The sequence below is a fragment of the Thunnus thynnus genome, chromosome 22, assembly GCF_963924715.1.
Source record: "Thunnus thynnus chromosome 22, fThuThy2.1, whole genome shotgun sequence".
In the NCBI taxonomy this organism is placed as follows: domain Eukaryota; kingdom Metazoa; phylum Chordata; class Actinopteri; order Scombriformes; family Scombridae; genus Thunnus; species Thunnus thynnus.
Window position 1 is genome coordinate 12,257,711 of NC_089538.1, and position 19,314 is coordinate 12,277,024.

At 38.4% G+C, this 19,314-nt stretch overlaps 1 protein-coding gene across 1 annotated transcript in view; it reads right to left on the minus strand.

Annotated features, from left to right (window-relative positions):
- Positions 1-19,314, minus strand: part of LOC137174435 (glucosidase 2 subunit beta-like) — a 139,165-nt gene that overhangs the window by 19,234 nt on the left and 100,617 nt on the right. The window contains exon 13 of the mRNA XM_067579696.1: positions 701-772. Within this exon, the coding sequence (XP_067435797.1) occupies positions 701-772 (72 nt within the window). The remainder of the gene's footprint in view (positions 1-700; positions 773-19,314) is intronic.

Genomic DNA, 19,314 nt, shown 5'->3' on the forward strand with positions numbered 1-19,314 from the left:
CAGCAGTCGACACAGCCAATCCCACAGGGACGGTAAAAGGCCAGAGCGTAATCCTTTAGATGAAATTGAAACCCTTGGAGGCTGAGGAAATACAACCCCAGCAGTATATGAAACTCGCCCCCTGTTTGTCATTGATCAAAAGGTATTAAAACTATAATAGAGATCTGTTAGCGATTGATTAAAGGTCATATGGAGCCTAACAGAGATTGTATAACAATAAAAAAAATCAATAGCGCAAATATTGGTCTTAGTGTAACTTCATATGAGCACTGTAACAATGATTAAAGAGCTTTCATAGGAATGCACTGGTGGGATTTGTATATGGTACATTCTTGAAATGAAGAATACTGTCATGTGAATTTATCTAATTGGTATAGATACAAAAAAAATTGCTTTTCTGGCCTTATTGCTAACACATTGGGTACATTGGATTCCTAAAACTGATTTACTTTTTTAAAATACATTTTTTGTGGCTTCAAATTAGAGGTGTCAGTGTACTCTCTTCTAAATGTCACAGCACACACAATGCTGCAAAGCTTAAAATGTTAATGTTGCAAATGTTAAAATGTTACCACCTACTCCTAGCTTTTTACTCCACTGTGGTTGGTATATTTCCACTGTCCCTGACATACCCTTGCTGGTCACTGTTTATTAGGATTTTAACTGTGGAGACAAAAGAGAAGGTGATTGAGGTACTTACCCTAATGAGACCTCTGTTCCTGCAGTGCTCTTTTGTGTGACTTGATTGAATGGGCACAGGGTATAAGTATACCTGCAAGAAATTATGTACACATTAGGAAACTGGTACAAAAGGTTAAATCTGTGGTGAGTTTCCTTTTCCTCACAACATTTCTTTTCATGCTGGATTGTGTTTTTCTTTGTATTTTTTCAGTCTGTGATTAAATATTACGTAATACATCAGCATGGCAAATATTATCATTCAATTTTTGCATATCACAGATACATCAGTTTTGGCGTATGTTGCAGATATTGATGCCCCTTCATGAAATTTCCCACAATAACAAGAAACTACTGCCAAGTTTATTTTTCAGCTGTAAAATGTCACACTCGCTGCGTTGTTGTGATCAGAATTAATAACCAAATTTAAGGGATCCTTATCAATTTATATTATATTAAAGCTGCTAATTAACATTTTCATATGAACAATGGATCCATTGATTATGTGTTATATGAAAGAGGTTGCTGGTAATGACAAACCAACAGAGAATTATCACCTGACTACACCATACAGAGTGTTTAGCATATCTGGATTTGGTTTTATGGTCCGCAAGTTTACCATTTTGGTTTCCAGCAGCAGCAGCAGCCAGAAAAAGCTCCAATTAACGGACTATGCTACCTGCCCAGCACCAAGCTACAAACTAGTTGGTGCACATAGTGCAGTATGTAGCTGCTAAAGAGCCAAATATTTCCCTCAGGTGATCGTGGAGAGCTAAAAGGAGGGTGCATATTGGACTTGCATGCACCAGATGTCCAGAAACAGGACTCCAAATGAATGCTAATGTTGCTGTATGTGTGCTGGATGTTTAAATATGCAATTGTTTGCTAATACATATAATATTCACTTCATAACTTCATAAGGTGATAATATGTCAGTGTTGTGTTTAAAGCTTTTTTCCCCACAGCCCAAAAGTGGCTAAAAATCAATTAATGCAGGTTTCATACAGCCAAATATTAGCTGATTGATATTGTATTCTTTAAGTCTGAAATATCAATATCAGCCTCAAAGGGACTGTATAGTGAAGACAGTAAAAGTCAAGTATTCAAGTTGGTACTTTACTAAGCTGAATTATTGAACAGTGGGAATCTGTAAAGGCTCAATAGCTACCTACTGGGATAGAAGAGTGACAAGGAGCTACCAGCTACCCCGCCACCCACAGCTCTTCTACCAAGGCAAAGAGGTGTCTAGAGGAGTTAGCAATTAGCAGAGACCATCACTAATGTACTTGCTGGGGATAGTGCTAGAGAGTAGAAGGCATGATCACTAGCTCCAGTAACAAACTGATCAAAGACCTTGATGGTGAAACCGACAGGGGGAAAGACAGCCGGGATTTCTTCCTTGACATTTGAACCATTACACTGACTGTTATAAAAGAGCAGAGGATGCCCAGACAACCACAACGAGAGGGAGAGATAGAGTGAGTGAGTGAGAAAGTGCAGGGTGGAGGGAAAAAAAAAAATGGCTGCAGTAAAAGAAGACGTGGGCCGGGAAGTACGGGGGGGTGGGATCAAAAGCTGTATGAGAAAAGCAAGATAAAAGAAAAGAAAATGATGAACATCAGAGAAAGGGGGATAGTGGGAGAGAGGTAAGTGATTGGCTGCCGAGTTCCTTTGCTCATGCACTTGTTTGCGGATTGTATTAAATGCTTCTCATCTCGGAGACTTTCATTCAGGCATTTATCCTTTCATGTCTACTGTATGTTTAGACAGGGAAGCCCCTTCCCCCACCCGGGCATGGTAAAATAACAGAAGCATCTTTCCTGACTGCAGAGTAAGCAGTACAGCTTGGAGCAGAATTAAATGTCTCACCATGACTAAACCTATTGTCCCTCCAAGAAATTTGACACTGTACAGCAAGGTTCCTGCTAGAATCTTTTATTTGTATTCTGTTACTTTACTCTCAATCTATTTACTTTTTAGCCATGCTAGTGGCAATGTCAATCTGTTGACCCGCCACTTTGGTCCAGACTTAGTGATATCCAGTAATATTTCCACAACTACAGGATAGATTGCCATGAACTTTTGTAGAGGATGATTCCTACTGATTTTGCTGATCCACTGACTTTTCCTGCAGCAGCGCCACCAGCAGGTGAAGTATCTCAACATCTAGTTGATGGATTGGCATTATTTATGGTTTGCAGAGAATGTTCCCCTAATGACTCTGTTGACCCCTGGAGTTTTCCTATATTTGTGGTTTTAAGAGAGATGTCTTGACAACTACTGGGTGGATTGGCAGGAAATTTGGTACATATATTTATGTTCTTGATCCCTTGACTTGTCATCCACCACCATCATCATATCAACATTTTTATTTGTCCAATACCTCAGTTTGTGACCAAATACCTGCAAAACTAAAGTACTTAGAACATTCCCATTAGCCTCATTTGTTGTTTGTGTTTAGTGGTAATTAGCAATGTTAGCGTGCTAACAGGCTAAACTGTTCAATTCATTACCACTTTATTTATCCCACACAGTTGATAGAAAAGGAAGAAAAGTAGTGAACATGCTAAAAAATATACGTGTTAGGCATCAACATGCTAGTTTGTCATTGTGAGCATGTTGCCATGCTGGCGTCAGCGTTTGCCTCACAAGTGCAGCCTCACAGAGCTCCTAGCGTGTGGGCTCTTAGTCTTGTTCCATCAAGATACAAGAAGAACTAAGAATTGGTAAAAGGTTTCTTCACAGCTGGTCTTGACCTCATCAAGGACACCCAACACCCTCAGTCAGCTCTAACATGTTAGCAGGACACCCACGCCTTACGGACCAATGGAAGACCTTATATAACTGCTGCATTTAAAATAGAAATTCAAACTAGGTGCTTTTGTTCTAAATTTTAACATAAAAAACATTTTTTTCTTATACAGCAATTAGTCTTGTTCAGCCAGAACCCATAAAAGCACAATGTAACGCCAAATAAAACAATGTGATGTGTGCCAAGTAGCCTGCCATACTAAATAAATGAATAATAAAATAAATAAATCAAAGCTCCCTCTCAACACTGGCTTTATTGTTCCTTATATGAGCCACTAGATTCATTAAGTTTGTAAAGCAGGTGTTTCAGCAACAACAAACATCCTCATCTGAGCCCAGAAACAGATGGCACCTGATAGACAGAGGTATAGTGAGCAGCAGAGGAAGGGGGGAAGGGAAAAGGGGTAACATAGTGAAAAAGCAATCAAATGAGTCCCAAAAGGGAGTACCCCTGTATGTCTGTACCTCTCTTCCCCCTCTCTATCACCCTCTCTTTTACCCTCAAGGCAAAGCCATCCATCCCTGCCCACTTTTGCTGACACGCCAGCACTGCACAAAAAAGAAAAAAAAAAAAAAAAGCCAGGCTATTTGTGTGCGGGGGCACTGCGATCTGACCTTGGATGCTCGCCTCCATGTGGCAGCTTGTGAGAAAACAAAAGCAGGCAAGGCAACACAGAAAATGTTTCGCTGGGTAGAAGAAAAAAAAAAAAGTAAGGAGAGATTAGAAATGCCGAGCCCCACATGCGGATGGAGGTGCAGGTTGATTAGCTGTCTGTCTCGAAGACAGACACTTCACATTCTGCCGTCTGCGTTACATAAATGGGACACAGCAGAAAGGTCAAACAGGCACATTTACACAAACTGTCCCCGGCTATCCTTAGCAAATGAGCACAATGTGACACGAGCGGGAAATATCTCTTGAAATGGACGGGTGGTGACAAAGGCTTTGAGGAGGAGAGACTGAAAGCGATGGAAAAATAAGGCTAAGAAACAGCCAGGAGAACAAAGACAAAAACAGAGGAAAGGGGAAGACAGAGGGAGAAAAAGAAATAAAAGTGAGCGCAAGAGAGTGGGAGGGAATCAGAGTGTGCTGGTGGAGACGTGCATATGAATCACCACTAATACAGGCTGCAAATATGACAGATGATGACGTACATCAAGGGGGACACTGGACGGAGGATAGGAAGGATAAGAAAGAAATGAAACTCGGTTGGTCCCCTGATTAAAATCTTGAATAATTGACAATAATTATGATGAGCAGCAGATCAAAAATGACAACACTGATCCTCCCATTCGGGTCCTGAACTCCACACTGCGTCTCTCTCCGTCCCTCGGGTTCGATCTGTCACCATCCGACAATGCAGCTCTGACACCAGCCATAATAGGTTGGTACCACTGTGTCAATCTTTGGTAGGTGTTCTGGGGCCTGAAGGTACACAGTTAGAAAATAAATATCTTAGATGCAACTGCTTCGCCCCTCAGGCAGTATTTCAAGCTTCACTGAATCAGACTGCAGGCTCAGTTCACTCATAAATCTGCAGAATTCTTAAGCAAAAACGAGATCTACATTGCATTTTTTGCAGCTTTTAATTTAATAAAATTAAATTAAATTATAATAAGGAAGCATTTATCTCATCCCAGAAAAAAACTATAAAGAACATCAGTCTTTTTTAGTATTTATAAGCAGCATATAAAGGCCTACTATTTCTATAACACTAGTATGTTATTATGTAGTTGTAAGCAGATACAAGGTGTCCATAAAACAACTACAAGCATTCAAATCATTTACAGGTGAGTTAAAACTGTCTATAAATGTATTAAAAGCTCATTAAGACATGTTGAGCTTGAGAGTTACTTCTTGAACCTGGAGATAAAAGTTTGAAAAAAAAAATGTCTTAACTCATGGTCCCGTTACAAGATTTCTCCCAGAGCTTTCAGCCACATTTTAATGGCCTTCATAAACCTTGCTCAGTTATCACAGAAAGTGAAAGTGTTTAAAAATAAATAAATACTTCATTAATGTTGTTGACTCACACATTAGTATAAACATGTCCTGATGTCTGCTTACAACTTCACTGTAGTTTATTATAAATCATTATAAATTATAAACCATTTTTTGCATGCAAGTGTTTGCATGTTGCTTATAAATGCTAAATGGAAAGGTTAAAATAGATGTTATTGGAGTTTTGTACACAAATTAAAAGATAATTCTGGTTTATTAAGACTTAGCTCTTATTTTTGTAGTTTTGGACATAGTTTTTATCATTTATGATAACAATGTACTCACATAATTCATTGCTGAGCTCTGGGAACAAAGCAACATTGTTACAATGAAGTCTAACAGAACAACGAAGTCTGACGAGGCAAAAAAACCCACAAACAGTAAGACGATCATCCGGGTAGAAAACAGGCCAACAGTTTAGTCAGATCAGCCAAATAAGGCTATCTTTTTCTATTCTGGCCAAAAAAAGTTGAAATGTTTAGACAAATGAAGTGGTTCAGTGGTAAAACCAAATCTGAACGCACATGAAATGTCTGTGATAATACCTCAGTGGACAGGAGACTATGTGTACGCACTGCTACAAGTTGAACCAGGAAGTCGATTTGCCGTTCGGGCAGTTCGGATAATAATTCTACCAATGGCTTATGTTTCCTCCTCCAAATAAACCTGGCACACCTTTTTTTAAATGTATATATCAGATTTATGTATAGATGTATACATTTGGTCCTTTAGCTTGTTGTTTGATAATGGAACAAAAGTCCTAAGTTAAGGAATGATCACCAAAACTATGACCCAAATTGTAATAAACAGGAATTACCCTTTAACAATCCATTAATTACAGATCTGACAGTCACCAACCAGTACTCACTAAAGCTATGGAGGGGAAAAAAAGATACGCATATTTATTCCTCAGATATCCAGTAATATTTCCACAACTACAGGATAGATTGCCATGAACTTTTGTAGAGGATGATTCCTACTGATTTTGCTGATCCACTGACTTTTCCTGCAGCAGCGCCACCAGCAGGTGAAGTATCTCAACATCTAGTTGATGGATTGGCATTATTTATGGTTTGCAGAGAATGTTCCCCTAATGACTCTGTTGACCCCTGGAGTTTTCCTATATTTGTGGTTTTAAGAGAGATGTCTTGACAACTACTGGGTGGATTGGCAGGAAATTTGGTACATATATTTATGTTCTTGATCCCTTGACTTGTCATCCACCACCATCATCATATCAACATTTTTATTTGTCCAATACCTCAGTTTGTGACCAAATACCTGCAAAACTAAAGTACTTAGAACATTCCCATTAGCCTCATTTGTTGTTTGTGTTTAGTGGTAATTAGCAATGTTAGCGTGCTAACAGGCTAAACTGTTCAATTCATTACCACTTTATTTATCCCACACAGTTGATAGAAAAGGAAGAAAAGTAGTGAACATGCTAAAAAAGGTAATAAATGTAATAAACAGGAATTACCCTTTAACAATCCATTAATTACAGATCTGACAGTCACCAACCAGTACTCACTAAAGCTATGGAGGGGAAAAAAAGATACGCATATTTATTCCTCAGTCCACTGAGATCCAGTCAAAAGAGGGAGAAGGAGAGAGAGAGCAATTAAGCCCTTCTCCCACTAGACTGCTTCAGTATATGACGGCGTGGGTGGAGTTCACCGATGGTGACACTGCGAACTACAGCAACATCAACACTAGCTAATTGGTTTACAGGTAACACTGTGTACACTCAGCTGGCATCTTTGCATCTGGCGACTCAGCGATATAAAGTGACGTGGTTAATTGTTTAGAAGCAAACTTTAAGGGAAACCAACACTGTTCATCTTGATAGCTGAGACACTGCAGGTCACAGTAAGTAAACAGGATGTGTTCCAACAACAGTGTCAACATTGCATAACAGGTTATGCTCTAGTTAGGTTTTCTTTATTTTTTTCTTTCAGTCAGTCAGTCATGATGATGATTGAATGATGAAGATTTATAATATTTTGTCTTTTCTAACAAACTTGTAAAGATAACATATCAGTATTGATAGTTGACAATAAATCGGGATTTATTGTTCGAAAGACTAAAATACAGCAAATTGTCTCCAAAATGCACAAGCGTTAAAATGAGTGATAAAAATAATAGAAAAATGAATTGCGTTAACATTTTATTTATGCAACGCAAACGGTATTTGATAATGAAAAGGGTAATGGCAGTCATATTTGCACACATACGGTATGAATTGAAAGTTACTCAGCTGCAACATGTACTGTATATATAAAAAATACCTGTGTAATTTGAGTGTAAAACCAATAAAATCCATAATTGGTCATTTTGGGAGAAATCTTGCCATGTCCTATTCTTTTAGCTCAATTATTACCTTACTACCTGGTAAGAAGTTTCACAAGTCTTGAGTGTAAAGAAGAGAGCGACTGTCACTACTATGATACTGCCAAATATTACTAATGGTGAAATCAACTAAATCTCCAGTCAAATTCAGGGCACATTTATATTTATGCACTGTGAATATACAGAATAACATTCACATTATTGACTATCTTGACAGAATCACACATTATGTTAGGTGAGGACACCTAACCCCCCACCCCGACCAGAATCAATAATCAATCATCTGACCTGCTTGTAAAGGCAGCGGGTTTGTCTAGGGCCTGTCTGCCCTTTAATCAACAGATCCAGCTTTAAGCTCCTGTGTCAACAGGTCTGCACCTCGCTGAAGTGTCTTTGGTGCAGTTAACAGCTGCATTGGTGACAATACTATTTGACTTTCAAGGTCTGTCTATTTACAGTATATAGTCACACACTAACAAACCAAATAGAAAACAAACACCTACAGTATTTTGGATTATAGTCCTTACAGTAAAAAACCCGCATTGAGCACAGTGAATCTCTTTTTTTAACACACCTGGAAAAGGGCATTCCCTCGACTCGGATGCTGCTGATGAGGTGGGTTTTGGTCTGTTTGAGTCTAACTTACAAAAATGCAGAGCTAGTCATGCCACAACATATTTTATTCTGCTTGTTTGTGGCTGTTTCCTCTCTTATCCTGCTGCTGTTTCACTAGTTCAGAAAGCAATGATTTGATTTGATTTTACAGTGAATCAATATGACTTCAATGAATTAGAAGAGTATTTATGTGTGTGTGCTTGGAATATACTGTATGTGGTTTTTTGAGCATATACATGGATGAATCAGTATTAAAGGACCAGTGTGTAAGATTTAGGGGGAACTATTGGCAGAAATGGAATATAATATTCATAAGTATGTTTTAATTAGTGTATAATCACCTGAAAACAAGAATCGTGTTTTCATTAGTTTAGAATGAGCCCTTTATATCAACATAGTGAGAAAGTTTTGTTTAGATAGAAAAATGAAAGATAAGAAATCATCACTTTTTCACAACAGCAATATACTGCTTTGTTTGAATAACAAATAAAATACAAATCAAGAAGTTTAGTAAATACTGTAAAGCACTAAACTGATATGTAGGCATTTTAAATCCACCTTGCTATGCACATACTGTATACGATTTGAATTTCTAATTCATGGCCAGATGATCACCATTTCTGCCACAGATTTATACTCATAATCTGCATTGTTATAACTGTACCTACTATACTTTCATTATGCAATAAGAAGAAGCCTATTCTTCTTTTAGGAACAATTGCCTTGTCTAACCACAGTTTTTCCAGGAGTGCATCTAATATAAGCGCACCTACTGTATAAAATGAAGGTGAGAGCGAGGCACTTTGATTTATGTCTTAGTGGTGGAAAAAGTTCTGCTGTGTTTTTTTCGATTTCTTTCTTAAAGTAAAAGTATGAAAGTGCAGCGATGATGGGAGCTTTACTTTTGATGCTCCTACAATTCGAATGGTCAGCTCATCAGACCTCAAGTGCAATTGTGGAATTAAATTCCAACAGTGTAGCTAATATTAGGGGAACTATTTAAAAATTCCATTTCCAGCACTCAAATCAGTTTAAATAGAGCATCGTGATCATTTTGAGATTGGGTCAGTACAATTCCTTTCACTTGGTAATTGAGTTGAGAGTTTGCTGGCAGCTCAAAGACCCAATGCCAGTCCATCCATCTAGAGCCAGTTTAAAAGAAGACATGGTCAAAGTAGGCCATTTTTCAGTTTACCTTCATTTTCCACATGGCGAACCACAAATGCAAGTCTGAATAAAATGGTGTACAATGTTTTTACCATGAGTCTGATTGAAATTCACTTTCCTGACAGCTTATCATATTTCGGCCTTGGAATTCACTGTGCAGAGCTGAGAGTCAATGCATAACATATAAATTTTTATATATATATATTTTTATCTTATTATGCTTCGCTTCTGTGAAACAACATGAAGAGGGAAGGTGAATGCACAGCAGAGACCTCTTTCCCACATAAATTACCCAGGAAAAAATAATAATAATAATACTACAGAGCGAAAGAGCCTCTCTCCCTCAAAAGATGCCTCAATTTATATGCGAGAAATGGGAAACAAAACAAGCTAAACTTGAAGCCAATTTAGTTTTTAGAGCCATCACTAAGGGCAATGAGGCAAATAGCCTCTGGCAGATCATTTAAAGCTGCATTCTCCCTGCCATCTCTCAAGATGTTACGTTATTATTGCTGCTATTTTCTTCTCAAAATAGGTGAAGGTTGAGGCATGTGGACGATATGATAGGCACTAAGGGACAACAACTGGTTTCTATGGGTTTTTCAAAAGTCTGAAAAAAAGGAATTGAATATAGAATTATGAGGCTTTAAAGGTATTATAATGCAATTTACAAGTATAACCTGTGTTTGCAAATGTCTTATAAGTCTTTTATATAATTACATTTTGATGCAACTACACTGTAAAATTATAGTTGAATGTATTTTCATGTACATTCATTTAAATGATTTTAGTCAAGGAGCAGCACAAGACCTTCAAAAATAAAGAAACTAAAATCAAAAGTCAAACAAAAAACACTCAGGAACTCAACACTCCCACTGCTATTTCTTTCTTCTTCTTTTTTTTTTTAATAATGCTGTTTTTCTATTAAATTGTACATTTAACAGTTATGAGTAGTAGCTGAGACTACAAACATCAGCTTTTCAGGCAAACTGTACTGTGAGGTACCAGACAGAAAATAATCAGTGGTCTTATTCTTTGACATGCCTAAAGAGACCTTTCCCATATTATACAGTACATTATATAATCGAATGTACAGGATCCCACGTAGGTGTAGAGCAAGTTGGCTCTAAATAGTATTTTACACTTTTTCTCCACAAAGGTGTAAAAAAAACGTCTCTTAACACTAAAATGTGTTAGGAATCTACTTTAACATTTAAGGTGATAATTAGAGTTCCCACATTAAAAGTGAATAAGAACTGAGCCAACATTCAGAGGCTTTAAGACTCGGAGAGTGACTGTGAAACATCTGTTCTCACAACACTCAAGCTCACTTTAGAAGTTGCCCTTTTCACAAGAGGCGCACTGAACAGGGCGCAATACTTTAAAGTCTGTGTAAAGCAATAATAAATATGTGTTCTGAGTTTTTCACACCACAGAAAAATGTGTTATTAACCACCAAGCCAAATTTGACTAATTAAAAAAATCACTAAGTATATAAAATTAGGTTTCAAAATCATGGAAAAAACAAGCAGTATTCTGAGTTCTGAAACGCTGGGGGTGTCTCCGCTGAAGGAGCTGAAACCAACTGCACAGCCTCTGAACTTCACAATGCTCATGCTGAACTCCCTTAAATAATTCAATTTAAATTTAAATTAAATTAAAAAAAGGACTTGTTTGTAGGTGTAAGACAAGCAATATGGATGATATTTCAAAAATAAGGTAAGGCCTGCCCAAAAAATCCCGAACACAGAAATGGTGAAAAGCAGTTTAAAGGTCTAATAATTGAGTACAACATAGTTTTACATCGTCTTTTCACATGTTTTCAGCAATTATTTTTCTAACATGTATAATGGGTTTAAAAAGAAATCTCTGATTTTCCTTTACACGGACTTTAAGCGCAGCTTTCGCCACTCACATGATGTATTAAGACCAAGAAACAAGAGGTAGAATATAATGGCGATATATCAATTCCACTTTTTCTCTCCTAGTAGTATTAGCGAAATACTGAATAAGTTATTTTACAATTTAAATGTATGGTACTGATTGGGATCATTTTTCTACAGGAGCTGGCCAGAAGTATGTGGACATCCCTCTCCACACACTCTTGCATACTTTTGGTCTGGGGCTGTTTTTTAAGGTTTGGGCCAGCTCAAGTTAAAAGAAATCGTAATGCCTTAGCGATATTTTGGTGGCCATGTGTGTAACTTAACAATGAGGCTGCCAAGTACACATCACCTCTTAACTATATGTGGAGATGAGTGTGAAGGTTTATTCTCAAGATGGAAACAGTAGTTTGACAAAATAATCTTAACTCAAGGTCCACTTATGAGCCTCTCCAGGAGAGTTTGACTGCATCTTACAGTCGTCTTCAGTGGATTGAGTTTGCTCACTTATCAAAATGTGACAACTGAACCATCTTTGTGACAAGTGAGCAAATTCCACATGACAATGAAGACCATGTGATGCTTTATATATATAGATGTCATACTTTATATGGAGACATTCATATACTAACATTCTTGTGTGGACTATAGCTATATAGCTGCAATTTACAATTATTTTCATTATCTATTAATCTGACGACTATTTTCTCAATTAATAAATGAATCACTTGGCCAAAAAAATGTCTGTCCATGTTGAACATTTGAACAACACAGCAGAAGTTAAAACATGCTTTCTCTGGCTATTAAATACCACTAAATTATAGGTGTTTTGGTGTAGTACAGTAAATCACTGGGAGTGATCCATTTCAGTAATTTGCTCCAATTTACAACATACCATCGGCACTCCTCAAAATATATTATGACGTTAAATGGGTCAAACACACTAAAAGTCTCAACCCCATTTCTGTGCAGAAGATGCTCGAGGTAATGGGTTAGTAGATCAGAACCATCACAGCTACGTTGATGCAACCACAAACTTACAGTAAATACAGATGTGAATGTCTAACAGGGTGCAGAAGAAGGTGGCTCTTTTTGCAGCTGGGATTAATGTGTTTGTGTAATTATACTGTGTTTGTACTGTATATATTATCATAGAAAATATTAAATATCATGTAATTGTTTAAATCCAGACCAGGCAAGTCTACTTTAGCTGGACTGTAGATACAACATCTGGTGAATGCCACTTTGCAGAAACTGAAACCTTTGACTCAAAACTGTTTATATGTGGTTTGCAGGTTGAAATTCATGTCATACATTGCATTAGCACATAATTAATAAAAAAAAAAGTCACACTTTAATGTTGTGGAGCTGGCAAGAGGCAGCCATTGTTTAAACAAGCTGCACTATAGTGGATTAGATAACTACTCACAATAATGCATCTAACTAAAAGAGAAACGTGTACTAAAGTTATCACAGTTGCTGAATTAGATTATATTACATTTGATTAAATAAGATAACCTCTGTTGATCTCACTAGGAGGTTCAGGTTGTCACAGCAGGAACCGTAAGAGAGGCGCAGCAGGAATAGAAATATTCTATAAACACTGATAAACACCGTTTAAGACTGTGAATCTAATTCTTATACAAGAAGATGTCGTCTCTCATTTGGATTTTATTGATTTTTACTTATACTGATCACCTTTTGATATTTGTCATTGCATATAACGTTATAATAAGTGTAATACTATCATTGTTAACATTAGTATAGAGAGTGTTTGATCTGTAAACCTAATGGATTTTTATTTCACCCACCTCAATCCATGCAACCTATCAGGGATAGCTCTCCAAATTAAAGGAAAGAGGGCATATGTTTTTGACAATTACATTATTTAACACATTGACCCACCCAAGCCACAACCATGGTGACAGTCCAATACTTGATACTGGATTCATGAGGATATTTTTATTAACACCTGTCTAAAACCCAGAAAAACCACAATGCTGAGTAGTTTTCAGACAAGTCCTCTAGTTTACCACCCAGAAACAAATTGCCTAAATGTTGAGAGACTTGCTCAGGCCACTGATCACTCAGGCAGGCTGACCCAGGCACACATAACACTCTACTAGGCTCTACTATTCAGTGTTAATCATGGTTCATGGTTTGCCCCATGCAGAGAAAATGAAACATAATTGCACCTCATGTTTTGGTGGCTAGATTTGGTGTTTTGGAGGGTTATGTACAGTTCTCTCTGACTGGGCTGTAATATCAGTTCATTCTCATTCACAGTGCATCAAATAGTCCGTTAGACTTCTAGAGAACTCCCACAACGTCTGAAATAGACACCATGATACTGATGATTTTTATATAAGGTGATAAATTTCCTTATTAGGAGGAGGTGGGTTGGGTTGATGGTTAGATAGATAGATGGCAAAAAGTGGACTCAGCTGTAGGAGACTGCTGTCGCTTCCCGTTTCCAAGTGAGTAAGTGTCATGTTTCCAGGCACAAGAGATACAAGAAATGTTGCAATACTGCATGTTGAAAATGACGCTAAAGGGCACCCAGTGTGTTAACAAGTGATGCCAAGGGGTCCTGACCAAGCACTTCCGTGCGTGACGAGTCAGGATGAGAACGTGTTGGTAATATATGTGGCTGTGCAACAGCAAGAATCAGAAACAGAAACATTATGAACATTATATTATAAACATTATATCTCACCAAAACCAAACTTGCTGTTATCAAAACCAATATTGACACATGATTATGTCATGCATTTGGGTTTGTAACAGCTGAGCCCCCTAAGGACCTTTCACTGGCCCGCTGTGCTATGTGTGACGATACATAACAGACATATGACTGCTGTTCCTCCATGAACACCAAGTAATGAACATTTACACAATGAGCCCCGGCACCTATATACTTTGCTATACGTAGTTTACATATATGAATTGAACATTTATCTTCAGCTGGTACAGTGCTAACAAAGTAGGACAATAATGACAACAATAACGATGATCCACAGTACATTAGTGCACCACGGATTAGAAATTCTGGCCTGCAGTGACAACCAAAAAAATCTGTAAAGTTGACACAGACTGTTTCAACACAGCCAGCCCACAGATACTCTGCTCACTGCTCATTTCTCTGGCCATAAAGTTGGCGGAATGACAAAGACAAGATGAGATGTGATGATTTCATGACCCCACCAGACACACATGTATTTACTGCCAGCCCACAGGTCTATTGGACCAACGGAAAACTCCTGCTATTTCAGATGGCCACCCCTGCTGCGGGCTCGGCAAAATCTCCACGTGCTTTCAGTTGCTTACAGGAAGGGACCAGCATCTTGGGGCTTTGTTGAATCACAAATGGGTGAGTGAGGCAGTGATTCAATTGGAAAATAAACTGACTGTCCTTTTCAAAATGGCTTCTAGGAAATATTAGGAGGACCAAGTCTTCTCCAAACTTAATAAAGGGCATGCAAATATAGTGCATTAAGTTTCACTAACAACCTCACACCAGCTGCTGCATCACTTTAACAAGTGAAATTAAATGGACACTTAAAAGATGCAAACACACAGAAGGGGCTTGAGTTTGGAGAACAAGCTCAACAACAAACTGGGGTGTGCGGATATATGGGCATTTACGAGGCAGAGAGGGACTAATTAAAAGATTATATTAGTTGCATTATAGGTAATGTAGGGTCCACAGTTTTTGGAACTGAACCCATATTAAAGTCAGCATAATTCAGCCTGTGCTGCCTCGATTTTGACCATTCCGTTTTTTTTCTTTAATCTCTGCCTTGTGAGTCCCAAAACTTTCTGAAAGACCAATACTAAATATCTGGAGTACTCTTTTAAAAAGGTTTTCCTCTTTTATTTACCCTCCTTTAGGAACATTGACAGGTAAAACAGGTGTGATAGTTTAAACAGTTGGCTCTTTTTAAGTTTTAAAGACTCATACAGCATTTAAACTGGTTTCCCTATTTTCCATTTATAAAACTATTTCTTATCATTATATAGATAATGCTCTTTTAAATGGCAAGTCTTACTCAGACTTACTCAGAAAACATGTGCATCAGCTGGCTATTTCAACTCACTGCAAATACAGCAGGAGCATTAAAACAGACTTGATGCAACTAAAACTGACTATATCCTTCATTTTAACAATGCTACATGTTCCTTTAAGCAGGTGAATGCTGTCTTTCTGCCCCTTCTGTTATTGATAATTGACCAAACGTGACCTTCTGAAGTTAATTAATTGCATGAGCAGCTCATTAAGAGTAATGCTAAATTTCATGCTTTAATTTAACAACAGTGTCTGTGCCACATCTATCATAATTTGAAAGCTACTGGGTGTGACAAAGTGCTCGTGCTCTAAGGCATGGACCTGCATAAGCAGCCACTGCAGCACAACCACTTATTTTAACAACATCCCAATTATGGCTAACCAGGCCTTCTGCCTTTCAGTCCCCTCGATAAACCAGGGCAATCAAGGTTTTAATTTCATTTGTGTACATGCATGCATTTGTCTGTTGCTAGCCGTATAGCCTGTTTTATCTTTCTGGCAGCACATCAATTTCTGATAGCAAAAGGCCTTCAGATTAATGATGGGCACAGTGAATGACTGATTTAAGTTATATTAATATTGAAAGCTAATTTCTTCTTTTAATCATTTGTTCTCATATCTAGTAAAACCAACATGGCAGATGCTACTAAAGCCCCGTTTAGACCAAAAGTGCCGGTTAAGTTTGGAACCAGAGGAACTAATCTCAGGAACTAAACTTGGAACTAAAAAGTCCCTGTTGTGCAATCATGTTTGTGTTTCCGACCCATCTGAGGAACCAGGTAGATCACGCAAATTAAACTCATGTGGAATTAAAAAATGACTGCGGCATTTGAAACGCAGGGGGAAAAAAACAACACAGGTTTGTCTTGTTGTTCTTTGTATTTACTGTTGCATGAGTTGGATGTAATAAATGAATGAAAAGAAGAAATGCAGAGGAAATTAAACTGAAATATAGTCTGTCTCCACAGTAAATCATATGTTGAGTGTTATTTGTGCTTTAGAAAGTAACTACCATGAAACAATCAGAAAACATGTTATTTCTCTCATTCACCGGCTTTGTTCTCGCTACCGCCACTCCCTCTCTTCATTCACTCTCTAGCTCTCTCGACCATCACTGCTCTCTCTCTTGCTTGCTCGCTCACTCATGCCCTCAGCTCACTTGCGCTATCTCTCTCTCTCTTTTTTAAAATGAGTCAGGAAGCCGACAACAAAGCCCTACTTTAGTTTTAACATTAACGAATGAAAAGAAATGTCCTCCCCTCGTCCCAAATCAATACTAGTACATTTCCTTGTTTTATGAATGAAGCGGTACACAAGTTGAAGCAGCCACATGTGCTTGACCAATAAGTGACAGTCATCCCTGCAAACCACGCCCCCAAAGTTCTTGTACTTTTGGAAAGTACTACTCCCAGAGCAGAGACTTTTTGGGGAATAAAACAATCTCCCTAGGACTTCATTTAGACCCTGATCCCTCCGGTGGAAATGCAGGTAGAGGAACTAAGTTCCTCAAAAGGTTCTTGGGGAAAGTTCCTGCGGTGAAAACATGACTTCTTTCTTATTAGCATCAAGAAGTTTAATTAAAAAAAAAATTCTATTTCTGACAAATACTGTGTCCACAGACAATAGTTTACTGTCTAAAGATCCCAAGGCTCCTTTCAAACCATATTTACAACTATATAGCATTCATGGCACAGCTGTTATGAAATCTAACACATGTGGCTCTTCATATCCATGTTCTTATCACGGCACTCAGTGGACACATCAAGGACTCCACGCTATCCGCCTTGCCATGGTTATATCCAGTTTGAAACAGCTCCCTCTAGGCTATCCTGACGGAGTCTCTTTCTTCCCTAGAAGAACCCAGTGCACTGTTAAGGCCATGTGATGTTCTACAGACAGTTGGAAGTGTCACTTGTGCTGCGTTATCCTTCTCTCTTCTCTGTCAAAGCTGAACCACAGTGGCGGGCATGACTCACTGAAGTGCTGTACTTTCTAATGACACGAGAGCGGAGGCTGAGTCAATCTGACCTGACAGTCTTGCATAAATCACGGCCCTTCGATTTAAGTTGCTTTGAGGAGTGTCAACAAATCCACAGGAGGAATATTAGACTCTGCTGTAGGTAGGGACTCCGCCTCTGAGAACTCATTATGGGGTGTCTTCCTTCATGCTGTGCCAGACTGTGTTGACTGAATTGCCAAGCTTATTTCTGATTCACTGGCAGAAGCCTGCGTTTTAAATTTCCGACTCGTGATAAGAGCCCACCGGCACCCTAAAGACCATTTCAGTGGAAATACATGGATTTTTAATGGGTAAATTTTTAGAGAGCTTCAATGTGATGTAATGTAAGAAGAGGTAACTCTTAGTATTATAGCAGTAAATGCCATTAAATGATAATGCACCAAGAACAAACTCCCTCATAAGCCTTTTGTGGTCTTTAGACAAACTGATGAGAAGGCAATGTGGAGTGCACAACTACACAGCATTTAGCATCTAATCTCGCCGTTTATCATTCCACTTGAAAGTGTTCAACAACAAAAGGCTGCCTCCCTCTTCCCCCCCTTTTGAAATCAAAGTAATTATATTTTCCCTGGACAAACAAGAGAAGGCTCCAAGCCCCAGTTTGCAGAAGTGATTCACACCATCATGAGGCAAGGCAGAAGCAAGGCTGAGGAAATAACTCAACAAAGGAAGTGCAGAGAGTAGGATCCTCCTTCACAAAGGCGAAAGGAGAAATCTCAGCTCACACCCTGAGATAGAAATGTAACGCACTCTCAACATTAAGAAGTTTGTCCTGCAGTATATAAGAGTAAACAGGACCAAACCCTGTTTCTGTGCATCTACTAAAAAGCAATCAGCTTATTCCATTTCCTTGCTTCATTAGGACTGTCTAATAAACTGTGCTGCTCCACACTCGTCATTCTCACTAAATGATCCTCAGCTGGTTACATTTGAAATCTTTTTCTTGCCACACCCCACGCTAGCACCAGTTGAATTTTATTCATTTAAATAATGCACAGCTATTAGTTATATTAAAGATAGGCAGGGTTTTAGCTCAGCAAACTTTTATGGCTCCAGGCACTTTTTTTACGATATTGGCTGCCACTCAAGAGAGGAAAAAAAAGAGGGAGCAATTTAATCAAACGTGAGAGATCTAAACACCAGGGAGGGCGGATGTAAGATGGTTTCAACTGATGATCAAGAAGCTGGAGAGAGAAGTGTGAGATTCTGTTCCATTATTGGAGAGGAACTGTAGCTCTGCTAGTGCGCTACTTGAGGGCATGGGAGGGAGAGCTATAGAAAGCCGTTGGTTTATGTGTCTGTCAATGTCATGTCTTTTCAGGATCACGGTTCAAGGCGAACAGCAAGGATAAAGGGGGGCAGGGAGGGGAACTGGTACATTGCTGAGAGGGTGCTGGTAGGTCAAAGGACCTTCAGCTGAGTTGACGCTGGTGGATATTATGCTCCTCAGTGATTTGAAGGATGGAAAATAACATGGAGTGTATGATGCCAATAGGCCATGGAAAGAAAGGTAACAGAGTACAGTTTGGGTTTCTGTGCAGAAGGCTGAGAGAGTGAGATTGAGAAAAGTGGACTAACTTGATACAGCTTGTAACAATTGCATTAAACTTATAAGTATTATATTGGTAATGTCGCTTCTTAGTATCATAGCCATTTGAAATGTTAAACAAACACAACCCTGTTTGTCTGCTTAGCTTGGAAGCAAGGGAAGAGAAGTTATTTT